The sequence below is a fragment of the Phocoena sinus genome, chromosome 20, assembly GCF_008692025.1.
Source record: "Phocoena sinus isolate mPhoSin1 chromosome 20, mPhoSin1.pri, whole genome shotgun sequence".
NCBI classification, from domain to species: domain Eukaryota; kingdom Metazoa; phylum Chordata; class Mammalia; order Artiodactyla; family Phocoenidae; genus Phocoena; species Phocoena sinus.
Genome location: NC_045782.1, coordinates 1,131,406 through 1,159,383, shown reverse-complemented (window position 1 = coordinate 1,159,383; position 27,978 = coordinate 1,131,406). Strand labels below are relative to the sequence as shown.

Below are 27,978 nucleotides of genomic sequence, written 5' to 3'. Positions count from 1 at the left end.
CAGCGGCGGGCTGAGGGGTGGGGCCAGCGCGCTCCCCGCCCCGCCGGCTCCGCGCTCCCCGCCCCGTGCGCCCCGCCCCGCCCCGCCGGCATCCCGCTCTCCGCTCCCAGCAGCCGAGCGCCGCCATGGAGGCTACCGGGGTGTTGCCGTTCGTGCGCGGCGTAGATCTCAGCGGCAACGACTTCAAGGTGAGTCTCGGGACGGCGGACGGGCCCCTCAACCCGCCCATCCGCTTTCTACGCGCCCGGGACCGCGGACGGGCTCGCCCGGGCCCCGCCCCGAACCGACACCCCTAGGTCTCCGTCTGGCGCCCGCGAAGGATATCCAGGGCGGGCCGGGCGGGCGCACGCGGGGTCTCGGAGCCGCTTCGGGGTGCGTGGGGAACCCCCACCGGGCCCCTTCCTGGCGCCTGGCCCCGCCCGGCCAGCTGGTGGCCCGGGTCGGAGCTCTATGCTCCCGCCTCCCCAGTCCTCCTTCCCCTCCCCTGTGACGTCACCCGCCCAAGCCGGGCTCTGACTCACGGCCGTGCCGCCGGCTCTGCCCTGCCCCCGCCTGCCACCCCCATCTTGTGTGGCCTTGGGCAAGTCACTTCCCCTCCTCGAGCCTCGCTTTCTCGTCCGGTGAAGGGGCTTAAAACTAGTCGTCTGGAGGCAGGGGTTAGTTGCTGTGGAGAGGTTGGTGTCGAGCAGCTGGGCGAGGGCTTGGGTGGCAGTTGTCTGAGCAGCTGCTGGACTGATTGACCCGGGCCACCAGGAACCCGTGCCCAGCCCTCCAGCCAGTGGGGGGACTGGGGGGCACAGTGGTCCTGGAGGCCCGAGAATGAGACTGGCAGGGTTAGGGCTGGTGACCAGAGACGAGGCTCCGAGAGTTGGCCTGGCTCCTGGAGGGTGGTCCAGGCTGCAGGGTGGGGTGTGGGCAGGCTCAGGCTGGGGGCAGTGTAGCGTGAGCCTGGGTCGGCAGCGTCCCGCGGCCCCGGCTGTAGCTGGGGTCGGGGGTTGGGCCAGGGCCGAGGAGACAGGCCGCCTTCCTGCGTTTAACCCACGTGTGTGCACTTGACCCCAGGCACAGGTGGCCACTTTTCTCTGCCCCCATCCCCACCATGCTCACCTGGGGTCCCCTTGTGTCCTCTCCAGACTGGGAGAGTCTGAGTCACCTGCTGGGGATGTGCCCGGAGGGGGAAGGGGACACCAGCCAGGGGAGCTGAAGGCACTTGCTGCCCAGGCTCCCGGCCACAAGGGCGGGGGGTCCTGAGGTGGGCGTTTGAACATGGGGAACAAAGGGCTGAATGAATTAGCGAATAAGGCTGTGCCTGTGCAGGTTGGGGTGCTGTGGCCTCACAAGGGGAGTCCACCTTGCCACTAGTGGACATAGGCTGATGGCAGGGTGGGAGCACAGGCAGGGCCTGGACGCCAGGCAGAGGCATTTGGCTGATGTAACCACACAGCTAGGTGTGCGGGTGTCACCTGGAGTAAGGTTTTTTGGGGCCGAGAACACAGCGAGAGAGACAGATTCTAGATCAGCAGCCGTCCTGACCATCAGTTGTTCCTTACGACGCTTTTGTCATCGGGGCTTTATTAGTTCTATTCTGTGGGCGAGGAAATCGAGGTATAAAGTGGCAGAGTGACTTGTCCAGGGTCACACAGCTAGTGAGAGGTGACTGTTGCTCTCAAAGGCTTCCGTGGGCAGTGGGGGCCACTGGGCGGTAGAGCAAGGGTACCCTGTCCCAGACCAGCCTTACCACGACATACTCCTCAGGGTGGCTACTTCCCTGAGAATGTCAAGGCCATGACTAGCCTGAGATGGCTGAAGCTAAACCGCACCGGCCTCTGCTACCTGCCGGAGGAGCTGGCCGCCCTGCAGAAGCTGGTAAGAGGCTCTGGGCAGGCAGGGAGGGTCGCTGTGGATGGGGCTGGCCAGGTGGGGAGAAACTGCACAGAACACAGACATCACAGAGGAGGTTGCTGACCACAGCAAAACTGGTGGAAAGGGAGTGAGTACCCCATCCCGGGAGGTGTGCAAGAAGAGTCTGGGTCTGTGAGGGACGGAAGTTGCAGAAATGGACTGGGCCTCTGTGGCTGAGGGCCCCCTGGATGGGGCAGCGTTGTGGTGGCAGATGGGGGCTCCGTGGATGCCCCACCGTCCTGCTGAGCCCCTCTCCCCGTCCCTGCCCAGGAGCACCTGTCGGTGAGTCACAACAACCTGACCACGCTCCACGGGGAGCTGTCCAGCCTGCCGTCACTGCGGGTGAGTGCCGCCCAAGGCTGCAGACCTCGGGCCGGGGCCTGAGGGTCGGGCCAGCACCTCTCTGCACCCGCACTCTGGCGGGGAGAGCATGTAGTAATGCCATGTCGAGTAACTGTGGGGGAAGCGCTGAAAAACCCCAAATGCCGCCCAGTTTGAATAACAAGTATTATAGCAGTTGTTAGCAGCTGAGTGCTGTTCCAGCTGATTCACGAGAGTTTCTTATGTGATCTTCACCTCCTCCAAGTTCACAGCTGAGGACACTTGGCCACGGAGGCAGGTCGCACAGCTGCAGTGGTAGAGCCGGGGTAGGGCGGGGCTTGGCCAGGAGGGCAGGTGGGCGGGGCAGTTCACTTGGGCCTCTGCTCTCCTTGGAGCCCCCATCCCAGACCCTCAGGTCTCTTCGAGGGTTATTCCCATCCAAGGTCAGAGCCCTGAGATGTTAAGGGCACAGTCTCTGGACTCGAGTTTAAATCTGAGCTCTGCCACTTCCCGGCCGCATGACCTTGGACGAGTTCCTTACACTTTCCGAGATGGTCCAGCAGTGACCGCCGTGAAGCAACACGGTGGCGCCACACAGACGCTGGGGCTGAGGGAGCAGCAGCGGTGGCTCTTGTTAGTGTTTTTGTCACTTGCAGTCATGGTGCCGTCACCTGGCCTGTGCCTTCCCCACCAGCCATCCTGCACTAACTTCTGGCACTTTGGAAGTGTGAGCAAGTTTCAGCCCTAAGGGGAGAGAAAACGGACTTGCTTTGAGTCTGCGCTCTGACCTGTCTTTCGTTCAACCTTTTTCTATACTAGAAGCTCTGATTCAGAGCTCTATCCCTGTCTTGCCCTTTGGCGTTGGGAGAAAGAGGGATTATTCCATCAGGAAAGGTTCCCTGAGATTCTGTGTGCTGGGCTCTGGGGCACATTTGAGTTGGGTTTTGAGGTATAAATAGGAACTCATTGGTAGTCTAGAAAAGGCTTGACAAGTAGATTATGAGCAAAAGCCAGAGTGGGAGAGCACTCAGGTCTGGCCTTGGTGGACTTCTGGAGGTGGTGTCCCCCCCGATCCCTGTTTCTCCTGGGGGGTGGAAGCTAGGAGTCACGGACTCTCATGGTGTATCCCCAGGCCATCGTGGCTCGAGCCAACAGCCTGAAGAATTCCGGAGTCCCCGATGATATCTTCAAGCTGGATGACCTCTCGGTTCTGGTCAGTGGTTATCTGCCACCTGGCCCTTGTGCCAGCCCCACCATTCAGTGTCCGCCCGGGGTGCCACTGTCTCTCTCTGCCCTGAAGCCCCCTCCTCTGCTCCCCTCCCAGTGCCTGTCCTGACCCTCGAGCCCGGCGGAGGCCTGGCAGGGTGGGACCAGCCCCGACGCCCTGACCCGGCCTCGCCCCTCCGCCCAGGACTTGAGCTACAACCAGCTGACAGAGTGCCCTCGTGAGCTGGAGAACGCCAGGAACATGCTGGTGCTGAATCTCAGCCACAACAGGTGCCTAGAGGGCGGGCCAGGCGGCCCGGGCCGGTCCTGCAGGTGGGAGCGCGGCCCTGACCCGGCTGCCCTCCGCCCGCAGCATCGACGCCGTGCCCGGCCAGCTCTTCATCAGCCTCACTGACCTGCTGTTCCTGGACCTCAGCGAGAACCGCCTGGAGAGCCTGCCCCCCCAGATGCGCCGCCTAGTGCACCTGCAGACGCTCGCGCTCAGCGGGAACCCGCTGCTGCACGCCCAGCTCCGGTGGGTGCCCGCCGGGCCCTCCCCACCAGGGCCCCGGCCTCGCCACCGTCGGCCTCGCGCTGCGGGCCCGCTCGGCCCCAGGCCCCAGCCCCCGGCCCAAACGCCACGTCTCCCCACAGGCAGCTCCCGGCCATGACGGCCCTGCAGACTTTGCACCTGAGGAACACACAGCGCACCCAGGGCAACCTGCCCACCAGCCTGGAGGGTCTCATCCACCTCGCAGGTTGGCAGTCCCTGGGGACCCCTCAGCCCCTCACTCCGTCACAGAGGAGGGGATGGTACCCTGCTTCAGTGAGCATCTCTAGGGGGAAGGGGGTGCGGTTCTGTCACATCTCCTCCCGTGGTCACCGTGATGACTGGGAGTAACACCAAGTTACGCGTAGGCTTTGTGCGTAGACCCCCTTCTCAGAAACCAGGAGGTGAGGCCTTGTACCTGAGGCCACAGAGCCGGGAGGGGGAGCCGGGGTTCACACAGGCCTGCCGCCCCTGGAGCCCACCGCAGGGACCCCGACTGACGTGCCCATCCCACGCCCAGATGTGGACCTGTCCTGCAACGACCTGACGCGGGTGCCCGAGTGCCTGTACACCCTCCCCAGCCTGCGGCGCCTGAATCTCAGCAGCAACCAGATCACGGAGTTGTCCCTCTGCATCGACCAGTGGGTGCACGTGGAGACCTTGAACCTGTCCCGCAACCAGCTGACCTCACTGCCCGTGCGTTGGGGCCCAGGGAGGGCGGGGAGGCTGCCGGCCGCCCCCTGCCCTCCCCTGACCCGCCCCTGCCCGTGCCGCCTCTAGTCGGCCATCTGCAAGCTGGCTAAGCTGAAGAGGCTGTACCTGAACTCCAACAAGCTGGACTTCGACGGGCTGCCCTCGGGCATCGGCAAGCTGTCCAGCCTGGAAGAGTTCGCGGCTGCCGACAACAGCCTGGAGCTGATCCCCGAGAGCCTCTGCAGGTGCCGAGCGAGGCTGGGCGGGGCGCGCGGCCCCCTCACCTGCCCCCGTGGGCTTCGTGCGGCGTGGGAGACGGGAGGGCTTGCATTGGCTTTGCGGGTGCAGCCCCCAGCGCAGCCTCTGGGGGGACGCGATAGGGATGAGGCCAGAAGGGCTCCACTGCCACCTGCACTGGGACACAGTGCTGCTTCCGTCCCCTCCAAGAGGCCATAGCGCCCACCAGCATTGTCCCCGGCACTGAGGACGGAGGACCCTCGGCAGCTTCCGGGTTAATCTGAGGGCAGAACGTGTTTTTTTGTTTGTTTGTTTTGAGGTACGCGGGCCTCTCACTGTTGTGGCCTCTCCCGTTGCGGAGCACAGGCTCTGGACGCGCAGGCTCAGCGGCCATGGCTCACGGGCCCAGCCGCTCCACGGCATGTGGGATCTTCTCGGACCGGGGCACGAACCCGCGTCCCCTGCATCGGCAGGCGGACTCTGAACCACTGCGCCACCAGGGAAGCCCCAGAACGTGTTTTTTGATGCCCTCTTGTTCACACCCAGGGGTCTTTAGTTCTCGGAAGGCCCCTTTGGAAGGTGCTGCCCTGTAGAAGCTGCAGAAAGACCCTCCTGGTCACTTAGCCATGAGGAGACCCCGGCCCCTCCCGTCTTTGCCGGCACCTTCAAGTTGGCTGGTTTCCTAACTAGCTGGGCTGCTTAGTTTCTCTGGCCCTACTTGCCTCCCCAACCCAGGATTGAAAGGCCCCCGGCTCCCCGTCTGTCACCCCCCTGAGGCCCGGCTATGTCGTCACAGGTGCACGAAGCTGAGGAAGCTGGTCCTGAACAAGAATCGCCTGGTGACCCTCCCAGAGGCCATCCACTTCCTGACGGAGATCGAGGTTGGGCAGGCGGCTGGTACTGGGGGGAGGGAGGAACGGGAGAGGTGCGGACAGACCCCCAGAGAAGACTGAGCAAAGGGCTCCTGGAGGGGTGGCTGGTGCCAGGGTGAGGAGGGGGTGATCCACGTCCTGTGGACACGTCCTGTGTCCACATCACGCTCGACAGCATCACTTAAGCCTCATAACCAGCCAGTCTGCGAGGTCATACGTCACAGACGGGAAAGCCCAAGCCCATGAGGGTGGCTGCAGGATGAGAACCTGAGCCCTTTGGCCCTGGGGGTTGCAAAGAGCAGGGCTTTGGGGTGGCCGTGAGGTAGAACTCGGGCTCAGCGCCGGCTCCGCTCACCCCACGAGGCAGGTCCTGGACGTGCGGGAGAACCCCAGCCTGGTCATGCCCCCCAAGCCCGCTGACCGCACCGCCGAGTGGTACAACATTGACTTCTCGCTGCAGAACCAGCTGCGGCTGGCGGGAGCCTCCCCTGCCACGGTGGCCGCGGCGGCGGCTGGTGAGCAGGGGAAGGTCTGGCCTGGCAGTGGGGGCTTCTCCCTGGGCCTCAGCTTACCCATCTGTAAATTGGGTGGGACACGCTTTCTGGATGCGGGGCGTGGGGTTGGCCCCTGGTTGGCTGGACGCCCCAGGCGGGGTAAGGGGCAGCCAGGTCAGCTGTGTACCCCTCCCCTCAGCAGGGAGTGGGCCCAAGGACCCCCTGGCTCGCAAGATGCGGCTGCGGAGGCGCAAGGACTCGGCCCAGGATGACCAGGCCAAGCAGGTGCTGAAGGGCATGTCGGACGTGGCCCAGGAGAAGAACAAGAAGCAGGAGGTAAGCCGGGCCGGGGCTCAGGCTCTGCTCAGCAGTGCAGCCCGGGTCCAGCGGGAGAGGGGGCCCTGAGCTGGGTCGCAGGCGGGCCAGCGTCGTGCTTGTGATCCCAGGAGAGCGTGGACTCTGGAGCACCTGGGGGCAAGGTGCGGCGCTGGGACCAGGGCCTGGAGAAGCCGCGCCTCGACTACTCCGAGTTCTTCACGGAGGACGTGGGCCAGCTGCCTGGCCTGACCATCTGGCAGATAGAGAACTTCGTGCCCGTGCTGGTGGGGGAAGCTCTCCACGGCAGGTTCTACGAGGCCGACTGCTACATTGTGCTCAAGGTGCGGGGCAGGGGGCTGCGAGGCCCAATCTGGACGGCTCAGAACCGCCCGCTCCCAGCCGTGTTCCGGGGGCGGGTGGGCGGCGAGGTCTCTGCCCGGGAGGCTGACCCAGCCACTGCCCTGGCCTTCAGACCTTTCTGGATGACAGCGGGTCTCTGAACTGGGAGATCTACTACTGGATCGGCGGGGAGGCCACACTTGACAAGAAGGCGTGCTCTGCCATCCACGCCGTCAACCTGCGCAACTACCTGGGCGCTGAGTGCCGCACCGTGCGCGAGGAGATGGGCGAGGAGAGCGACGAGTTCCTGCAGGTGCGGAGGGCCGGAGCCGAGGGCCAGTGGGCGGGGCTGACTGAACCGTATCAGGTGCTGAGCCCCGCGATGGCAGACGGCGGGAACGGATGGGCTGAGGTCAGGGAAGTGAGGTGAGGCCACCTGTTGGGAGCCTGGGTCAGTGGAGGCGAGTCCTGGCTCAGGTGAGGGTAAGGAGACCAGGCTAGTTTGGGAGCTGGAAACTGGGTTGGGGGCGGTGCAGGAGACCAGGAGGGATGGGGAGCTGGGACTACAAACTGCCAGAGGGTGGCCCACTGGCCGGCCACGAAGGAGGCGGGGCCAGGGGCAGGGCCAGAGTCCAGGGAGCTGGGTTAGTGAGAGGCGCCGGCCTACCCGCCAGCTGGTTACATGTAGGTACCTACACGAGACGAGATTTTGGGCACTTCCACCTGAGTTTGCCTTCTTCCATAAACTTGCCCAGTCCTGTCCCCTGATACGCGCGTATCTAAGCATGCTGTGTCCGGACACGAGCAGACGCGTTCACGGTTATGTACGTCGTACCACCCCGTGTGCGTTTACGTCTATAGACACAGATCTTGTATTTGTAACATCATCGTGGATTCACAGCATCTGACTCGCTGCACGCAAGTCCGCCCCTCCTGACAGGTGGTGTTGGGTGGGGGTGGGGGGACAGCTCGGTGAAAGTCCACACGCCCCACACGCAGGTATTTGACAACGACATTTCCTACATCGAGGGTGGAACAGCCAGTGGCTTCTACACTGTGGAGGACACGCACTACGTAACCAGGTGAGGGGTGTGTGGGCGCCACTGACCTGGACTCAGCTGGGCAGGATGGGGGGAGGGTATCGGGGTAAATCTGTCCCTTGGTGCCCCCGCCAAGCCATTCTTGCTCTGGCTCCCAGGATGTACCGTGTGTATGGAAAAAAGAACCTCAAGTTGGAGCCCGTGCCTCTTAAGGGGGCCTCCCTGGACCCAAGGTGAGCCCCATGACGTGAGGTGGGGTGCTTCACCCCGAACCTTCTCCCCACCGGTGGGGGGCAGGGCTTGGCTCTAGACAGAGAGGCCTTCCAGCCCTTGTCCTGCAGAGCTTGGCAGGAGGTCCTGCAAGGAGGGATTTGGGGCGGGGTCAGAGGCATGGGAGCGGTCGTTGCTGTGGCCAGTGGCAGCCCCTCCCACCCCTCCTGTCCAGGTTCGTTTTCCTGCTGGACCAAGGGCTGGACATCTGCGTGTGGCGGGGGGCCCAGGCCACGCTGAGCGGCACCACCAAGGCCAGGTAAGAGGACTGTGACCTGCCCAGACGTGCTGGGGTGTACTGTGCAGAGGAAAACTGTCACTCAGGGAGGAGGCGTGGGCTTCATCACTAAGGCTTCGCACCCGCCCTCAGGCTGTTTGCAGAGAAAATTAACAAGAACGAACGCAAAGGGAAGGCGGAGATCTCGCTGCTGGCACAAGGCCAGGAGCCCCCGGAGTTCTGGGAGGCGCTGGGCGGGGAGCCCTCCGAGATCAAGCGGCACGTGCCCGACGACTTCTGGCCGCCCCAGCCCAAGCTGTATAAGGTGAACCGGGGGTGCGGGGCTGGCCTGACTGCACTGGCCTCCTTCGGGACCTCGGTGGGGAGAGGGTGCCACCTTCTGGGCAAGGAGTAGCTCAGCACGGGTCTGAGGCTGGCTCTGAGTGGGGCCGTGCTTCCGGGAAGGCCGGGCTGGAGAGGGAGGCCAAGAAGCACATGGGTGCCAGGCCTGGGGACCTGGCCTTCGTGCTGTAGGTGTTGTGGGCGGGAAGAGGACAGGTTAGAGAAACCCGTAAGGACCTGGAGAGGGCGGGTAGGGAAGGCACCGTTTACCAGCCTTTCTTCCGCTGATAGGGTTTTCTAGAAAGCATCTTGAGGTGGAGGGAGGAGGCCAGCCCGGAGAGGAGCAGGCCGTGGACCTGAGCGCAGGGGCCAGCCTGAAGCAGGGGCTGTTGTGTGGGGCTTGTGTTCCCCAGACCCAGCCTGGTTAAGCCCACCTCTTGCTCCCGCCAGGTGGGCCTGGGCCTGGGCTACCTGGAGCTGCCGCAGATCCACTACAAGCTCTCTGTGGAACATAAGATACGGCCCAGGGTGGAACTGATGCCTGGGATGCGGCTGGTGAGATGCACGGGGAGGAGGGCGTGGGGGCTGGATCCCTTCTTGCTGGTGGCCCTGGTCTTGACCTCCAGCCTCCGGGGCCCCGCAGCTGCAGAGCCTGCTGGACACGCGCTGCGTGTACATCCTGGACTGTTGGTCCGACGTGTTCATCTGGCTCGGCCGCAAGTCCCCGCGCCTGGTGCGCGCTGCCGCCCTCAAGCTGGGCCAGGAGCTGTGCGGGATGCTGCACCGGCCACGCCACGCCGCGGTCAGCCGCAGCCTGGAGGGCACAGAGGCGCAGGTGTGCGATGCGGCGCCCCCGGAGGCCGCTTCCCCGAGATCCCGGGGGCGCGTTCTTGCCCTGACACTCTGTGGACCGGTTGGTTACCGAGCTCCACAGCTTCCCGGGCCCCGCGCATGCCCCGCCCCCGCCCCCACTCCTAGTCCCCCTAGGCTGCTAGGCCACACCTCTCCCAATTCCTAGGCCCCGCCCTGCTTCCCCAGGCTCCGCCTCCTCTGTCTCCTACTCCAGCTGTGCCTTCTCAGGTGTTCAAGGCCAAGTTCAAGAACTGGGACGATGTGTTGACTGTGGACTACACGCGCAATGCAGAGGCTGTGCTGCAGGGCCCGGGGCTCGCGGGGAAGGTGAAGCGTGACGCTGAGAAGAAAGACCAGATGAAGGCCGACCTCACCTCGCTTTTCCTGCCGCGGCAGCCGCGCATGCCTCTGGCGGAGGTGGGCACGGGGCTGGGGCGCAGGGCGGGCTGGCTGGGCTGGGCTGTCCCACCATGACGGGTGGGGTCACACGCAGGCGGAGCAGCTGATGGAGGAGTGGAACGAGGACCTGGATGGCATGGAGGGCTTCGTGCTCGAGGGGAAGAAGTTCGCACGGCTGCCCGAGGAGGAGTTTGGCCACTTCTACACGCAGGACTGCTACGTCTTCCTCTGCAGGTGCCTCCCCCGCGTGCCTCTCACGCCCACCCCCCGCCACCCGGTGCTGGGGGCTCAGCCCTGACCACCGCCCTCTGGCCCCGCAGGTACTGGGTCCCCGTGGAGTATGAGGAAGAGGAGGAGAAGAAGGCGGGGGCTGAGGACGAGGGAGAGGAGGTGGCGGCCGAGGCAGAGGAGAAGCAGCCCGAGGAGGACTTCCAGTGCATAGTTTACTTCTGGCAGGGCCGCGAAGCTTCCAACATGGGCTGGCTGACCTTCACCTTCAGCCTGCAGAAGAAGTTTGAGAGCCTCTTCCCCGGCAAACTGGAGGTGTGCCGGCCATACCCCCAGAACACAGGGAGGGGGTGTCCCTGGGACTCACCCAGGGGAGCCTTGCCCCACCAGGGAGCTGCCCCTGACGGCTTCCGTGCCCCCAGGTGGTGCGCATGACACAGCAGCAGGAGAACCCCAAGTTTCTGTCCCATTTCAAGAGAAAGTTTATCATCCACCGGGGCAAGAGGAAGGCGGCCCAGGGAGCCCTGCAACCAAGCCTGTACCAGATCCGCACCAACGGCAGCGCCCTCTGCACCCGGTGCCTGGCCGCGGGGAGCGGGCGCGGGCGGCCAGCGGGCCATGTCCCGCCGGGGCTCCTTGCTGACCCCTCCCCTCCCCCAGGTGCATCCAGATCAGCACCGACTCTGGCCTCCTCAACTCCGAGTTCTGCTTCATCCTCAAGGTGGGGCCTGGCACGGCGGGGGGGCAGGGCGGGGCTGGGGGCGGGGCGTGACCTGGGCCCCCCACACACACCCAGGTTCCCTTCGAGAGCGAGGACAACCAGGGCATCGTGTACGCATGGGTGGGCCGGGCGTCGGACCCCGACGAGGCCAAGCTGGCGGAGGACATTCTGAATAGCATGTTTGAGGCCTCCTACAGCAAGCAGGTGAGCGGGGTGGTGGCGCACACTGGGTGGCTCGGGGTGGGCTGCCGGGCCCGCACTGACCGACCTTTCCCCCAGGTCATCAATGAGGGTGGGGAGCCTGAGAACTTCTTCTGGGTGGGCATCGGGGCACAGAAGCCCTATGACGACGATGCCGAGTACATGAAGCACACGCGGCTCTTCCGGTGAGGACAGCGCCGCCCCAGCCCCCAGCGTCCCCCTCAGTCCCGGCCCTGCTGCCATGACTCTCAGCCTCTCCATGACCCTCGACCCCCAGGTGCTCCAACGAGAAGGGCTACTTTGCAGTGACCGAGAAGTGCTCTGACTTTTGCCAAGACGACTTGGCAGATGATGACATCATGCTCTTGGACAACGGCCAAGAGGTGAGAGCCCCTCAGCCCTGCCCCAGGGAGCCCTGCCGTCCCTGGATGGGAATTCTGAGGCTGGGCGACCACCTCCCCCGCTGTCCCCACAGGTCTACATGTGGGTGGGGACGCAGACAAGCCAGGTGGAGATCAAGCTGAGTCTAAAGGCCTGCCAGGTGAGTGGGGGGAGGGGGCCGAGGCTGGGCCTGGGGGGAGGGGCTGAGGCTGCAGGTGCGCACTCACCCGTCCCGCCCGCCAGGTGTACATCCAGCACCTGCGCTCCAAGGAGCACGAGCGTCCCCGCCGCCTGCGCCTGGTGCGCAAGGGCAACGAGCAGCACGCCTTCACCCGCTGCTTCCACGCCTGGAGCACCTTCCGCCCGGCCCTGGCCTAGGGCCGCTGCCTGCCTGCCCTGTTGGCCACCACAGGCTCTGCGGAGGGAGAGAAAGGGCCTGTCTGTCCTCCACCTGCCCCCAGTGCCATAGTCCCCAGCAGCAGCAACGGGAGTAACCCTGACCAGTGCCCCCAGGGGCCTGGGCAAGTGGATCTCCACCGTGAGCTCACGTGTGATGCCCCCTCCAGGGATAAAAGCAGGTGTGGTTGCCCTTTAGGAGATATTAAATGCTTTTATTTTCAATATTAAAAATCAGTATTTTTAATATTAAAATTGCTAATTTTAACAAAATGACAGAAAAAAAAACCCAGGGTACAATCTACAAGGAAACCCATCCTGACCCCCACTACACACACACACACTCCTGGTGGAGCTAACACACACACACACACTCCTGGTGGAGCTCTCAGTCAGAAACACACACACACTCTCCTGCACAGCCTGGGGGGGGCGGGGGTTGGGGGTGCTGGCCCAGGAGCACGTACCAAAATAGTTTTAGAAAAATGTGGTGCCTGGCACAGGCGTTAGAAAAATACTCTTTACAAAAGGAGAGGGAAAGGACGGTGTTGTCGCCTGTGAGGTGACGGGGCTGTGAGCCCCAGCTGCCCTCCCCTGTGGCACCTGACCTCCCGGGTGGCCTCTGGGGCCAGGCTGGGCAGGCCCCCGCTGGAGCCTGAGATTAGCAGGTGCAGGTCTACGTGAAGGGCCGGGGTCCTGGGTCCCAGCCCTGAACAGGGCAGGCCTGGCAGTTCTGGCCTTCCTGGTGGATGAAGGAAAAAGGGATCGGCAAAAGGCCAGGGAGGTCCAAGGGGGCAGGCGGCCCGGCCACACGTGTGCCACTGCTCAGTCTCCTGTTCAGGACGAGGGCAAGGGCCCTGTAGTGACAGCCTTAGCCCTGACCACATCTGGGCCCCTGAGGCCAAAGCGTGGCCCTGGAGGGGGCAGTGGTGACCCCAGCAACAAAGAGGGAGACGGCAGGGAGAGGCGGGAGGCGGGGGGCGGGGGCAGACCTACGGCCTCAGATTCAGGCCTGGGCCGCACCGATACCGGCGCGGGGGCCGGTCAGCCTCGGGCAGCGCCCAATCTCGCACACCTGGGTGATCTCACCTGCGAAACAGGCTGGCCAAACCCACCGGAGCCCCAAGCTGCCGTTCCCCTAGGTGGTTTGGCCTGGTCTCGTTCCAGACACCAGCCATGGTTATCTGGGGGCTAACGGGCCGGGCCTGCAGGGTTTCGGAGTGCAAGACCCGGGGAGTGGGGGTGGGGGTGGGGGGGTGAGGCCGCACCGAGGGGACCAGGGCCCCGCACCTGAGTGTCTCATCCAATCAGGATGGGGCAGGCTCGGGCTTCGTCCTCTGACAGGTTCCGCAGGTTCTTCTCAGATTCCTCTGAAGAGCTGTGGGGAGGGGCAGCGGTCAGTGGGTCGGGGTCAGGCACTCTGCAGCCCTCTGTGCCCAGCTGGGATATGAGGCTGACTGAAGGGTGGGGGGAGGGAGACTGGGAACCGACCAAACCCCTCCTGTGGAGCAGCCACCTCCTCACCCCAGGAAGTCCTTCACGTCCTCCACCGTCACGTCCCTGTTGTGTCCAGTGTCGTGTCGGCACTGTGGCTGAGTCGACGGACGTGGGTGAGAGCGTGGCCTCAGGCGGCTCCGGGGTGTCTGCGGAGAGGAAGTGATCAGGCCCTTCGCAGGGCCCTGGGGCAGCCTCCACACCTGGGGCCCTGGTCCTGAGTCCAGCGCACAGTGGACCATGGCACCAGCACACGGACCCCCACCCTCTCGTGCCCAGCACGCCCTTCCCCCAGCCCCCTCAGGGGCCGCATCCCGCAGAGGCCCGCTCTCCTCACCAGCTCCCTCGCTGCGGGTGGGGTCGGGGCTTCCGCCGCGGCTCTGTGGGCCCAGGACGACGCCAGGGGTCCCGTTAGCCTGGCTCAGCTTGGGCGACTCTCGGGGCCTGTAGCTGCAGAGATGGGTCTGTGCTGGGGACCAGGGGCAGGTGCCTCATGGCTCGAGGGCCAGGCCCCAACCCTCCCACTCCTGAGCCCTGGGACCAGAGAGGGGTGACACCGGGGATGACAACCCTGTTCCTTGCTCCAGGCCCCACCCCCTCCATGCACCTGGCACGCATGGCATCACGGGGCCAACTGATGTCCAGAGAGCAGAGCGGCTCCGTGATGTTCCGGGTGCTCAGGGAGAAGCGCTCAAACTCCGATGGGGAAATCAGGTAAAACCCTGGGGGTGGGTGGGAGGGGAGCAGAGAGTGTGGTTAAGGGCCTGCCCCCGCTGCCGGAAGCCCTGTGAGCGGCCCCTCCCCTGCCGTCCGGGGCCCTCACCCTGGCCGTGTCGTGTGAAGACGCAGGAGGCGATGCCGCTGATGTCCTCCTTGCGGATGCAGGCATAGTGCACCTGGGGCCGCAGGCCGGGCACCGAGAACACGTGCACGTCACCCAGGTTGGTGAGGCAGGCCAGGCAGGTCTCGGCGTAGTCCTCGCAGGCCACGCTGGCAAAGGTGGCCAGGGCCACCTTGCGCACGCGGCAGCCCTCGTGCGCCGTCAGCTTGAACTTGGTCTTGGCGCTCACTTTGGGCAGCGTGAACACCTGGAGGCAGGCAGGGGATGGCCGCTGAGCAGAGCCCGGCCCATCCTCGCCCCCGTGCTGCCACCCAGCCCGGCCCTCCAGCCCCACCCGCTTCTCTGCCCGGAAACCTGCCAGGCCCCTCCCGCTGTGGTGGAGCCAGTCCCGCCGGTTGGAAGGGCAGGGGGCTCTGGGGGGGCGGTCGAGGTCCTGGGGGCCCCCGGGGTTCCCCGGGGCGTCGCTGCCGGCTGGGGGCTCTCGGGAAGTCTCAGCAAGTGGGCGTAGGCGGGCAAGCGTCGCCAAGGGTCTGGCGGCCGGAGGCGGAGGCCCCAGGGCTCTGTGTCAGCTCACCTTGAACTGCTCCTCAGACGCGATAAGCACAGCGTGGCCGCCCTGCATGTCGGGTGCCTGCGCCAGGTCCCTTGAGGCCTCGTAGGGCTCCGGCAGCGGGCGGCCGCGTCCATCCAGCACGGCCACGGCCACCACGGGCGCGCGGTGCATCAGCTGTACCTCCTTGCCCAGCACGGCCTCCACTGCCCGCTCGGGCCGCCTGTCGCTGTTCGCCGCTGCCGCGGGCACCTCCAGCGCATAGGCAAACACGGAGCCCGAGTTGGTGCCCGCCCACATGGTGGGGCCATGGTGGGCCGCTGGGGGACGATGGGCTGGTGAGGCAGGCACGTGCCTCCCCACCCCGCCCCTCCCGATGCCCTGGTTCTCTCCAGCCCACACCTCCCTGGTGACCTCGGCCAGTCCTCCTGCAGGCACAGGAGTGACCTCTAGGGCACCTCCGCGGGGATGTCAAACTAGACCCTGACCTCTCAGACCCACCCCCCACCCCCCCAGCATCCCGGGGATGCGGCCCCATCGCGGAGCCACGACTCCCCTACGTCCATCACTGGTCCTGCCACAGACACCGAGCCTGCCGTCCCGTGCAAGCTGACCCCCGTCAGGAAGAAGTGGAAAATCAGCTAAAAACGCACAGGCGTGGATGGACCAGGCAGTCACCACTGTGCACCTTTGATGAACTGGTGACCTCAGCAGCAACCATGGGGGCGGGGGCGGAACCGGAGCAGAAATTAGTGGGCAATCAAAGCCATGCCTGCCAAAGCCCAGCTGGCTTCTGGGGACACTGGAAGCAGGCCAACTAAAACCCCGGGGCTGCCGCATCCAGACAGTGGGAAGATCCACCGGACAGAGGGACGCTCCACAAACACCACCAGAAGTGGGGGCTCCCCTCCCTGACGGAGACGGAAAGATGCATCAATGAGACAGCGCCACGTGCAGACTAGCTGGACACTGACCCAACCCCAAAAAGGCGTTTCTGAGGTGAACAGAGTCGCCTGTGGGCCGAGTGTGACAGGAAAACTCCAGCTTCAGCGTCCATGCTACGGCGTGCGACTCGGGCACCCTGACTGTAGGTTATGTCCACCAGATGCACACTGCGCTCACACAGGGGCTTCACTTTAAGTCCCCGGGACACGACCGATGTGGCCATCAGCAAGTTAAACCCATCAGCAACTCCGTCCACAAACCCGACCACATCACTGCCCTCTGCAGGACCCCCAGGGGCTCCAACCGCTCGGGGTCAAAGCCAGCTCCTCGGGTTTCCCTGGTAGTGCAGTGGTTAAGAATCCACCTGGGGCTTCCCTGGTGGCGCAGTGGTTGAGAATCTGCCTGCCAATGCAGGGGACATGGGTTCGAGCCCTGGTCTGGGAAGATCCCACATGCCACGGAGCAACTAAGCCCGTGTGCCACAGCTACTGAGCCTGCGCGTCTGGAGCCTGTGCTCCTCAACAACAGAAGGTCGCGACAGCGAGAGGCCCGCGCACCGCGATGAAGAGTGGTCCCCGCTCACCACAACTAGAGAAAGCCCTCCCACAGAAACGAAGACCCAACACAGCCAAAAATAAATAAATAAATTAAAAAAAAAAAAAAAAAAGAATCCACCTGCCAATGCAGGGGACACGGGTTCGAGCCCTGGTCCGGGAAGATCTGACATGCCACGGAGCAACCAAGCCCGTGTGCTACAACTACTGAGCCTGTGCTCTAGAGCCCGTGCTCCGCAACAAGAGAAGCCACCGCAATGAGAAGCCCGCGCACCGCAACGAAGAGTAGCCCCCGCTCAACGCAACTAGAGAAAACCTGCGCGCAGCAACGAAGACCCAACGCAACCAAAAATAAATAAATAAATAAATTTATATTTTTAAAAAAAACCTTACTATAAAGCCAGCTCCTTGGCTAGGCAGCCGGAACCTACACTTCCCGGGCCCGTCCTCTGCTCCAGCCACGCTGCCCGGGGTCTCCTGACACACGCCCACCTCAGCTTCGGCCCTGTGGCCCACACACACCCCCAGGACCCGGGCTCCCGTCTCCGCTCGGGTCTCCGTTCACCAACCCCACCGTCAGGCTGTCCCGGGGGCAGCTGTGGGCCGGGGCACCCTGTTGCCAGCGCAGCCCAGCACTCAGCAGGCAACACTTTCGACCTTCCGGGAGGCGCCACTCCACAACCCGTTTCCCAGGCGGCTGACCGGAACCCAGGCCACACCACCCAGGGCCACCCCCCCAGCACACCCCTCCCGGCCTCACCGTCGCGAAGGAAGGTGTCGGCGAAGTAGAGGCAGCGCACGACGCCCGAGAGGGAGTCATCGGCCGAGCGGGGCTCAATGCGGCGCTGCACGGGCGTCACCTCCACGTCGTGGGGGCTGGCCTGCTCCGCCAGCTGCGCGTTGGCCTCCTGCAACTTGAGGGGCACGAGGCTCGGGAGCCCGGTCTTCCCATCCCTGCCGCCCCGCCCGGCCGCCCAGCCGCCTGGCCCACCCTTGCTGCCGGCGGTCAAGCGCTTCTTGCCCGAGACGCGGCTTTTGCGGATGCGCCGGAAGGACTGGCGCAGTGACTTCTTGAGCGACTTCACGCGGGACAGCGGCCCCTCCATGGCCAGGGAGTCGTTGGGGTGCAGGGTGCACCTGGGGGCGCAGGTGCTGGGCATCAGGGAAGCCCGAGCCCCAAGCCCGCCCTCGAGCCCAGCCACCAGGGGGCCTAACTTCCACCACCAGCGCTCCTGTGAGGCTCGAAAGCACCCCCCACCTGCGCCCCAGCAAACCTCGGGAGGGGCCCGCACGCACCTCGCCAGCACGGGGCTCCTGCGCAGGTAGTCGAAGAGGCCGAAGCCGTGGCTGGTGCCGAAGGCCACGAGGGCCCCACTCGGCGTGGAGCGTGACGGCAGTGACAGCAGCCGGCGGCAGGCACTGGACCAGTGCGCGGGGCTGGAAGCCGGCCGGCCAGGGCAGCGGCCCTGTGCGTGGGCTCAGCCGCTCGTGGCCCTTCCACGTGAAGCCTTCTCGGTCCTGGAGGAGGTCCACGCTGGCCACGCCCACCGCCTGATCCGACGGCTCATCACTTAACTCCAGCACCAGCACCTGAGGGGCGGGGGGGGGCAGGGGGCGGTCGGCACAGAGGGGGCCACCCGCACCCCACCCGAGCCTCCGATGCCTCTGCCAGGGTGGTCCCAGGATCGTCTCCAGTGCATCCTCTGAATAAACACTTGCTGGACGCCCACTGTATACCAGGGCCCTCACTGAGCAACACGGTGGCGACCAGGACCTGCCAGCCCTGCCCTCCTGGGGCTCATCTAACACCTGTGCTCCCACCCCGGCCCCAAGCCTCTGTGGGTCCCCACAGCCCTGGCTGGTCCCACCTGGAGCCCCGTTCCCACCTCTGGGTTTTTGCTGCTCCGGTCCCTCTACCACCCCACCAGACCCTCCAGAAAGCCCCCCAAGACCCGCAGTCCTGGGGACGCCTTGGCCCTACCTGGCCCGCGGTGCCGGCCACCACCATCTGGGCGGTGTACTTGCAGAGCGCCACCTTCTGCACGCCAAGACGTGGATCGTCGCTGTAGGGGTCGAAGCAGCCCACCTGCAGGGTGGAAGGACTGGTGACACAGGGCGGAGCCCGGACCAGGCTCCCCGGAGCCAGGGGAGGGGCCCACCTTGCGGAAGGGTGGCCAGTCGTCCTCGGCGGCCTGGGCCAGGCTGTCGGCGTGCTCGCAGTCTGTCTGAAAGAGGCCGGCGGTGCTCAGCTTGTAGAGCGGCCGCAGGGCCACGCCGGAGGCGTCCCAGAACCGCACGGTGCCATCCTCGTGCCTGCAGGGAAGGTGAGGTCAGGTCCCAGGTCCTCCAGCCCCCCGCCCCCCCAGTCATCCAGCGACCATGCACTGGACACTAAGCGCCTAAGCCAGACACTGACTAGACTCCTACTGCACACAGCAAACAGGAAGTACCAACCGTATAGGACACATACTGAGCGCCTACTGTATACCAGGCCACATACAGCAGGTGCTGGGCCCTTCCCTGCAAAGAGGGTGAGAAGGTGCGGAAATAATCACCAGAAATAATGAGCAGGAGGTGAGCGGCGGGTGACACAGGGAACAGAGGACTACGGAGGTTCTGCCCCCAGGGGAGCCTCCAGAAAAGGTGACCAGAGAGGCAGTCACAGAGTGGAGGGATCGGCTGGGGCAGGGGCAGCAGCAGGAAGCCTGGGGAGGCCGGGAGGAAGGAGAGAGGGAAAGGGGGGAGGAGCAGACCAAACTGGGGTGCAGCCTCAGGACACAGCTGCAGAGTCCAGGTCACCGGCGCCTGGGTGGTGCGGGGAGCCCAGAGCCAGGGCATGAGGTGAGTGAGGCCGTGGGACCAGTTGGGACGGCTCCGGAGGCCCTGAAAGCCACGGTGAGGAGTTCTCACTGGAGAGGGGCCGCTGGAGTCAGAGGCCCGAGGGTCCCAGCACAGGCGGATGGCAGGGGCTGGGCAGGAAGTCGGGGCCCGAGTCACCGGGCACGTCAGCGCCCGCCAGGCCCAGGCTGGGCTCTCGGGCACCTGCCCTGTGCAGCTCGGCATGGGCCAGCCCAGATTTTCCAGTCCCGGGGCAGGCTGAGTGGGTGGAGCCCAGTTTCGGGCTAAAAGGAGGGCTGAGCCTTAAACCAGAGTCTAGAGAGGCTTCACCCCAGTGCACCCTGCGGGAATGGGGATGACCTGGTCCCACCAGGGGCCGGGCCTGAGTCAGCGAGCAGGTCAGCTCCCACCAGGCCCAGGATGGGCCCTCCCGCACCCACATGGGCTGCGCCAGGCCCTGCTCGCCCACACACACACACACACACTCATACCACGCGTCACAACTGGGCTGAGCCGGGGACACGCGTTCGCCTACCCGGTCAGCAGCAGCCCTCGCTGGGTCGGCTCCTGAGCCAGGTTCCGGCCCCCGGTGATAGGCCAGCTCTGAGAGACGGAGACAGACACGGAAGCAGAAGGTCAGGACAAGGATCTTCCTCCTCTCACCCCAGGAGTGGCATCCAGGGCACAAAGTCCCTCCGAGTTCCCCACATACACCTGCCACATCCCCATCTCAGGCGTGTGCCCAGGCAGCACCCTTCCTCCGGGCACACACCGAGGCACCGGAGGCCGGCTGGGGGTTCTGCTGCTCGCCAGCGCTCACGATGCGGGCCCACAGCTTGGCGGGGACGTTGGCGACGTGGGCCGAGCAGGTGATGGCGGACGAGTGCAGCGGGGCCAGGTATGGGGCGGGCACGGCCGGCCAGCCGGGCGTCTGCAGGTCCAGCACCACCAGCTCCTCTTCGAGCAGCACGGCCAGGGCCTGGGGCTCGTCGAAATCTGCGGGACGGGGTGGGTGAGTGCAGCCGCAGACACACGGGCACGGGGTGGGAGGGCAGGTACGCACCGTCCTCGGGCCGCGTGCTGTGCACCGTGAAGAAGTCGATGACGCGGGAGGTGAAGTCCAGGGTCACCAGGGTCTCGGCCTGGAGCACACTCACGCAGTGGCGGTCGCCATAGCTGGCGCGGGGCATGCCACCGCTGAAGACGATGAAGTGCTCGCTGCTCGGGGCGGAGAAGCCATGTGAGCCACCGGAGGGGCCCCGTGGGGACCAGGAGAGCCTCCCCCACCCCCGCCCTGCGCTCCCGCAGCCAGGCTTGGCCCCGGCGCACCACCTACCCAGACGCACAGTTTCGCCACAGGATCTTGCTGATGGCTTTGCAGGGGAAGGGGCCTGGAGGAGTAGGACAGCATCAGGCTCACCAAGCCCCGGCCGCTTCTCCGTTCTCCTCCTGCCTCCAACACTCCCACCTCCCGAGGGGAAGGCACGCTGCCCGACAGCCCCGAGGGGGTCTCATCTTTGCGGCTGGGCTCAGCCCCGCCACCTTCTACAAGTCCTCCCAAAGCCCCCCACCAAGGCCAGTCTGAGCTCAGGGTCACTGCCGACCTCGCACAGGCCTCCCCGGCACTCACCGTAGGGCGTGGTGGCCACGGTGGGCTGTGTCGTCGGGGAGTCGCCGGCGTCCGTGGCCCAGACGGCGTAGCTGCCGTCGCTGTGCGAGCTGACCAGCGTGCGGCCGCTGCGCTCCCAGCACACGCTCTCCAGCTGCTGCGGGGCGGGGTGGACGGGCGTGAGCGCAGCAGCTGTGAGCTGAGGCCCCGGCACAGCCGCCGGCCTCCCCCCTCCGCCACACACCTGGTTCCCCAGGAAGATGCGGTCAGCACACCGCGCGGCCCGGTTCCAGATGACCAGCAGGCCTCGGCTGTAGCCGATAAGGATCTTGGTGGGGTCCCGCAGGTGTCCCTGGAGTGACTCCACGGGGCCCAGGGCCTTCCCGCACCGGTAGTCGTCAGGCACGCTGCGGGGGCGGAGGGGAGGGGGGCGTGGGGGGTGAGCCGGTGGCAGCGCGCCCGGCGGACGGGGTGCAGGGAAGCCGGGCGGCCTCTCACCTTCGCAGAACCTCGTCCGGGCCAAGGGTCTGCCCCTCGAGCAGCGTCAGGGTGGGCACATCCAGGAAGAAGACGCTTCCGCCCTCAGTGCCCAGGGCTGCCAGGTCACCGGCAGCCACCAGCAGGACCACGGTGATGCGGGCGAGGCTGGGCAGGCCACTGTGGGGGCCGAGGGGAGGGGGGTGAGGGCGGGAGCCCATCCGCCGGCTGAGGAGGGCGTGAAGGGGGCTGAGCCGCTACTGTCAGCTCACCGCAGCCCCTCTGCACTCGCCACAGCCCCAGGAAGGGCACGGTGGTGGCTGCGGACGCCGTAATTAGCGCGCTCGGTTATTCATCAGGACATCAGCAGGGAGAGGGATAAAAACAGGTCCCCGGGTCTTGGAGAAGGGCCCCTGAGCTCCTCCCACCCACCAAGAGGGGAAGGCAGGAACCAAGCCCCACCTGGGCCAGGACCAGAACCTTCAGGACTCACGGCCCCCTGAGCCCCACTCAGGAAGCCCCGCCCCCAGCCCATGGATGTCTCCCTGACTTGCAGGAGGGCCCTGGATCGCTCCCCGGGAATCCATCCTGGGTCAGGGTTGGACACGGGGGCGGTGGGGGGGAGGCGGGGGTCACCTAGCCCCAGTCCAAGCCCAAGCAGGACGAGCTTCCCGCGGAGCTGCACAGGCACCTGCAACCTGAAGGACTCACCCGCTCTGGCCGTTTCAACAAGGGCTGCCGGGCCAGGAACCAAGGGGCCCCTTACTCTCTCCCCAGGGGTCCAAGCCCATGCTGTCACCCCCCTGGGGCACCCTGCCAGCACCTCACAGCCCAGCGAGACCCTCCTTCCCCCGACCCGCCCTTTCACCCAGGCACACTGTGACCCATCACCCCGCCCCCAGTTGAGGGCCCAGGGGACCTATGCTGATGTCAGTTCCTGTCCCAGATGCCCCTCACCGGGCTCTGGACACACTCTCCCGTCCCGTGCCTCCTGGGGCCCCAGTGGTCCTGGAGCACAGACTGTCCCTGCTCACCTCAGACCCTACCAGGACGCCCACCTGACGCCTGCCAGGCCATCAGACGTGCCCCCTGGACCCCAGCCCTGGGGCGGCTTCCTGTCCCCCTGCCCCTCCACAGGCTCGCCCCACATCCAGCAGCCGTCCCTGGCCGAGTCCCCCAGTACCTGGCACCATCAAAGCCCGGGCGACTGGGTGGCTGGTGGTGGAGGGCTTCCTCCAGGTGGGCGCAGCCGTTGTGGTGGACGACCTCCCAAAGATGGAGGCTGCTGTCATCCAGCAGGGTCAGGAGGCGGCCCTGGCAGGTGAGTGAGACCAAGACTGAGCCGGTCTGGGGCAGGGGGCGGGGCGTAAATGGGGTTCACGGGAGCCAGTGGCAGGGCCGAGGCTCACCTGGCCGGGCAGGAAGTGCATCTGGGTGACGGTGGCCGCGTCTCGATGCAGGCCCGTGAACTCCACGCCAGGGGCACCGTAGCTGAGGGTGACGGGTCAAGGGCGGAAAGCAGGCACAGGCCGGGAAACCACGCCTCCTCCTCCCAGGACCACTCTGACGGGCCCTGTCCAATGGGCCTGCCTATCCAGGGGCCTCCCTAGTCCACGGGGCTCCTCGCCGCAAGGAGCACCGTCCTGCACCGCCACTCGACACGCAGGCTCGCTCGGTCCTGCACGTCGGTGCTGCTGCACAGCCTTCACCTCCGCATCAGTAAAAGGGGCTGGCGACTCGCACTCCCACCTCGTGGGGCTGACGCAGGGCACGTGAGGGTAAAAGCACCCCCGCACACACGGCCCGGCCCGGCTCACGGCTCCGCGTCAGCCTCTCCGGGCTGTGTGCACAGGAGCCGGCCCCGCACATCGCATCACACAGGCGGAGATGCCAAGCCAGGCCTGGGAGGCTCAGCCACAGGCCGATGCCAGCTGCAGGCCAGGAGCCCCACCTCCTTCTGAGGCAGGCAGCCCCCACCGCAAGGGGAGAGGCCACGGAGGCTTGGAGAGCTTGGGTGACCTGCTTCAAGCGCCCAGTGTGAGCGCCAGAGTCCCAGCAACCCCAGGCTTCACAGTGGACGGGCAGGCCGAGGGGCCCCAGGAGGGAGGACTGGGCAGGGGTCAGGGACGTTGCCTGGAGACAAGGCAGGAGCCGTTGCCTGGAGCTGGAGTTGGGATTCCCTGCAGGAGCCGGGAGGACACAGACAAGGGGACAAAAAACAGGGCAGGAGCACTGGGAGGGAACCAGGGTCGCCAAGGAGACGAGGCCAGACCCGGGGGTAGGGGGTGGGCCGCGGCCCCTGTGGCCAGCCTCAGTTTCCCAGCCCAGGACTCAGGCCGGAATGGTCTGGGAGGGGTGGGGGGCCTCGTCCCCCTCTGAGGCTGTCCGCCTGCCTGTCCTTTGTGAGCACGAGAAAGGCCATGCCACCAGGAGAGACTCCGCCGGGACACAGAGGAAGGGGCCCCGGGCCCACAGCACACGCAGGGCAGGACAGCGCCGTAAGACGCAGAAGCAGCGGGCCAGGAAGTGGGACCCCTCGGCAGGCGGCCGGGGCACCGGCCCCTGCGTGCCCACTGATGCCTCAGGGGCCCACGGGAGGTGGGGGCACCCAGGTCCAGCCGCTCTCCCTGGAGTCGACAAACTCACAACTTCCTGGCCAGTGCCCCCAGCCCCTGGGTGGGGAGACCCCGTGCCACCACGCAGTGGCTGGCCAGAACCTGCCCCTGGGGCCCCACCTGAGGGGCTCACCCCGCGCAGCGGGGCTGGGATCCCCCACGGCAGGAGGGAGGCGTCCAGCTGCCCGCTTCCCCCCACACCCGCCCTGCACTCGCCGGAAAATGCCCCTTTGTGCGGCTCACAGGCCCATTGTGTGGCGCCAGCATCCAGGTGCGGGCCGCGCGGCGCCCACCATGCCGGGCCTGGTACTGCTGCCAGCGCCTTGGCTGGACACACGTGTCTTCACACTGGCAAGGCCCGCCGTGACCCTGGCCCACCCACCACCCTTGCTGGGGACCGTGTGCAACCGGCCCCGGCCCACCTCCCCAGTCACAGCTGCTGGGATGGTAACTGCCAGGTAACTGGCTGGCTGAAAGGCAGCGCGGGGCAGCCGGGGCCACCGCGAGCTGAGCCCCATCATCTCTGTGAGGAGGCGTCTCAGGCCAGCAGCTGCACCAGCCTCCACCAGGGTCCAGGCAGCTCCCGTGGCCTCCCAGCCGGGGCCCTGCCCCAGGGGCCCGGCACACGGGGAGCTGCAACCAGGACATTCTGACGGGCCCCGAAGGCCGCGGCCCACAAAGGATACATCTTGACAGCCCCAGATCGGGTGCCGATGGCCATGATGCGAAGCTCAGGGTCAAAGGCCAGGGCGCTGGGCTGGTTGGGGAAGCCATGCTCCACGGTCTGCAAGGAGGCGAGGGCATTGGCACAGGCACGGCCCACCCACCCCAAGGCAGCCTCCAGGCTCTGCCACTGCTTTGCACCCATGCTCCAGGCCTCAGTGCCCTCAGCTGCGAAACGGGTAATCACAGCTCCGGTGAGGAAGGGCCTGAAACCCTGGCCCCGCCACAGAGGCCCCCCCCCCCCCGGTCGAGGCCCCGTTCCTCTCTACACTCGGGTCCACCCCACCGTGCGCAGGGCTCTGAAAACAAACAGAACGGGGCTCGAGAGGAGGCGCAGGCACGAAGTGAAATCCGCGGCCCCACGGAGCAGGGCTCCGCACCCCACTCCTCCAGGCAGACTGAAGTGGGGTGCGGTCCCAGGCAACCCCCGACACAGGCTCTGAGGGGTGGTCAGAGGCCAGCAGCCAAGGCCAGCTAGGCAGAGGCTCTCGAGCGCCACCCCGACCCGGGGCTGCTCCCCAGTCCCAGAGACAGGGAGACTGGAGCCCAGAGAGAAGGAGCTTCCTGCCCAGGTCCCGAAGGTGTCACGCACCTGCCAGACTTGGGTTCCCACCTGGAAACTGGGAGACGTGACTCCCTTCCCATCCCTGGTTGGGATGGTGGGCAGGGGACTTGTGCACCGGGGGTGTCAATGCAACGGCTCCCACCAGGTCCCCAGCTCCCGGCAGGGCCAGTCCCAGTGCAGACCAGCCCTGGCTCCCCACCCCCCCCCACCTACCCAAGGAGCCCCTAGTCAACCCCGAGGCCTGGCTGGGGGCCCTCCCTGGGAAGCCTGCACCCTTGGGCCCCCAGCCCCCTGCCCTCAACACCAAGGTGGGACACCCCATGTGGGTGCCGGTACCCCCTGGCCACTGCGTCAGCAAGACACAAGTTTTATAAGGAACCCTGGTCCCCAGGCCTGTGGCCCCAGCCTGCCTCCAGCCTCACCCCACCCGGGCAGGGACTGAGCCCTCTGAGCACCTGGCTTGGCCTTGGGTGAGTCACAGCACTGACCAAGCCTCGGCTTCCCATCGGGGCACTGGTGAGCCCACTTGACCGGGGTGGGCTGGGGAGCACCGGCACCGCCACGCCTGCACTGGACCTGACCGAGTCTGGCGGCCCACTCCTCTGCTCAGGACCCTCCGGGGCTCCCGGCTCACTCCGAGTCAAAGCCAAGTCCCCTCCATCTGGCTCCTCCCACCGGCCCCCAGCTCACCTTATGGCCTTCCGCCCTCCTCCAATCTACTAGGACCTCTGCATCTACAGTCCGTCTACCTGGTACGTGCTTCACCCGGCACTCTCCACGTGGGCTCCTTCCCACGGCTCAGAAGACAACTGCTCAGAGGCCCCCTGAGCTGGCCCAGCAGCCATCGCTCCACACCCTCACCTGCCTGATTTCACCCACGGCACGGCACTGACCACCAACCAAACCACTGGAGGCCGCACGCTTGCCTCTCTTCTTTCGGCTTCTCACTATCTCCCCAACTAGTACATCAGCCTCACCCTGAGGCGGTATCCGTTAAACTGATACAGAATGGACATGCCACAAGCAACTTGTGGGCAGGGCTGGGATTTGGACCCAAGAATGAGTCCAAAGTCCAGGCTCACCCTGGACCACCACCCCCTGCCCATGCCCCACCACTCGGGAATCTGGGCCTATTTTCTAGTGATCACCTACCAGCCCCTCCTCTCTAGTGACCCTCTGCCCAAGACCACCCCCTCCCACCACTGATGCCCACTCAGAACAGGGCCTCACCCTCCTTGGCAGGGAGACCAGCTTCTGCCACCAGGCGCCAGCCAGGGGGAGCAAGCCTCCCTCCCCTCCACCTGTCTCAGGTCCCCACTTCACACCCCGACTCCCTGGCTGAGGAAGTGATACCTGAGCACTACGCCTGCCCCACCATCACTGTCCTCTCAACTCGAGGGGGCTCATCCTCGGCCACTCAGCACAGGAAGGGGGGCACCTCAGAGCCCCTGGGCACCAGCCTCCTCTCTGGGCCCCTTGGCCACCAAGTCTGAGGGTCCTGGCAGCCCCTACGCCACCTGGAAAACCCCGCCTACCCTGAGAGGCGACCCAGCCTCGGTCACTGCGGGACCGGTCGCGCCAGAGCTTCCTCCTGGACCAGAGTCTCCTGGCAGCCAGGTGGGGACCACAGCACCCCTCCCGAAGCCCCTGGCCCTCAAGGATAAAGTCAGATCCCACTGACAAGGGGACCCAAAGACCAAGTGCCCCAGCTCACTCTGACTTTGGGCACGTGGTCAGCCCTAAACCTCAATTTTTTCACCGGTGTGTGAGCATGACCCTAGGCCCCAAGAGCAGCAAGGGGCCCTGCGATCAAAGGGCTTGGGTGTAAAATTGAGGCCAGAAGTGACACCCCTGGCGAGCGTTAGCAAGGGGCAGGCTGGGGCCTCTCTCAACCACACCAGCGCAGGGGAGGCGGGGCTGAAGGCAGCCCCTTTCCCGTGGCCCCTCTGGTCCTACCCAGGAAAGAAAGGAAGGAGCAGCCCTCCGCCCCCACCTCCGCCTTGGCTCCAGGAGAGGCGGTGGGTCGGGTGCCCCTGTGACAGAGCCCACATCAAGGAGGACAGTGGCCCTATTCCATAGCAAGGGAAACTGAGGTCCCGCGATTCGAAGTGCAGTTGAGTAAACGGCCAGGCATGCCCCGCTGGAGCCCCAGGCGGTGCCGGGCAGAGGGCAAGCCGGAGCCCCGGGCGGTGGGGGAAGGGAGGAGAGGAACCGGGAAGGGATTTCCCAGCCCCACCCCCCAACATCTGCCTCCACTCCGCACCCCTCCCCACCGGCCTGGGTGCGAAAGCAAAATAAACCGGGCCCAAGGGCTGCGCAGGGGCGCCGAGGGGTCCCCGAGAAAGAGATTAAGAGACAAGAGAGTGGGAGCCGGAGCGAGAGTTGAGAGCCGCCCGGAGACACACGGAGGCGGAGAGGCCCGCTGGGAGAGGCCGACGGAGTCCAAGGCGCGGAGACAGGAGCAGGGGAGCGGAGGGCAGAGATGGAGCGAGGCTGGCGCGCGGCTCGGGCAGAGCAGAGCGGGGCGGCCGGGCCCAGCGTGCGACCCCTCCCCCGGCCCGACGTGGCTCCGGCCCGGTCCCCGCCCCCGGCCAGCCGCCCCCGGCCCGCCGCCGCACCTTGTGGAAGGCGAAGAGCTCCTGCTTGAGCTTCTCGCGCTGCGGGTCGGCGCCCTGTCTGCGGAACCGAAACTTCATCATCTTGCGCCCGGCCGCCCGCCGCCCGCCGCCGCCGCCGCCGCCGCCCGCAGGATGCGCCGCGCGGCCCCGCAGGTCCTGAGGCGCGGGCG

At 66.0% G+C, this 27,978-nt stretch overlaps 2 protein-coding genes across 3 annotated transcripts; one reads left to right on the top strand and one right to left on the bottom strand.

Annotated features, from left to right (window-relative positions):
- The first annotated feature begins 40 nt into the window (after positions 1-40).
- On the top strand, positions 41-12,213 carry FLII (FLII actin remodeling protein). Of its 2 annotated transcripts, none has more exons than XM_032615655.1 (30): positions 41-188; positions 1,756-1,866; positions 2,173-2,244; positions 3,356-3,436; positions 3,635-3,720; positions 3,803-3,964; positions 4,084-4,187; positions 4,500-4,675; positions 4,760-4,917; positions 5,706-5,790; positions 6,149-6,296; positions 6,478-6,611; positions 6,722-6,934; positions 7,066-7,245; positions 7,932-8,014; positions 8,131-8,205; positions 8,418-8,501; positions 8,613-8,784; positions 9,252-9,356; positions 9,445-9,636; positions 9,882-10,070; positions 10,147-10,286; positions 10,373-10,595; positions 10,703-10,857; positions 10,941-11,001; positions 11,077-11,205; positions 11,281-11,387; positions 11,480-11,585; positions 11,678-11,743; positions 11,827-12,213. In XM_032615655.1, exons 1-30 carry the CDS (start codon positions 126-128, stop codon positions 11,959-11,961), a joined length of 3,795 nt encoding a protein of 1,264 aa, XP_032471546.1. In that variant the 5' UTR covers positions 41-125; the 3' UTR covers positions 11,962-12,213. The 2 variants fall into 2 exon arrangements, with proteins under 2 accessions (XP_032471546.1, XP_032471545.1); XM_032615654.1 differs by having other exon boundaries at positions 6,475-6,611.
- On the bottom strand, positions 12,171-27,978 carry LLGL1 (LLGL scribble cell polarity complex component 1). Its single transcript, XM_032615656.1, is given in 26 exon segments — positions 12,171-12,721; positions 13,270-13,357; positions 13,504-13,540; positions 13,543-13,566; positions 13,569-13,622; positions 13,811-13,923; positions 14,081-14,195; positions 14,297-14,561; positions 14,889-15,184; positions 17,124-17,277; positions 17,356-17,500; positions 17,660-17,733; positions 17,735-17,953; positions 18,345-18,449; positions 18,523-18,676; positions 19,737-19,804; positions 19,974-20,197; positions 20,265-20,419; positions 20,538-20,592; positions 20,832-20,967; positions 21,055-21,217; positions 21,309-21,467; positions 22,471-22,601; positions 22,697-22,778; positions 24,589-24,686; positions 27,809-27,978. Coding segments are annotated over 25 exon segments (3,186 nt in total). The 5' UTR covers positions 27,890-27,978; the 3' UTR covers positions 12,171-12,721; positions 13,270-13,278.

What these genes read in the sequence shown, in the direction of transcription:
- FLII (XM_032615654.1), top strand. Translation starts at nt 126, where the DNA reads ATGGAGGCTACCGGGGTGTTGCCGTTCGTGCGCGGCGTAGATCTCAGC. An exon ending in AGAGCGACGAGTTCCTGCAG is followed by an intron (nt 7,246 to 7,931) that starts GTGCGGAGGGCC and finishes CCCCACACGCAG; the next exon opens with GTATTTGACAACGACATTTC. An exon ending in CGCGCATGCCTCTGGCGGAG is followed by an intron (nt 10,071 to 10,146) that starts GTGGGCACGGGG and finishes GGTCACACGCAG; the next exon opens with GCGGAGCAGCTGATGGAGGA.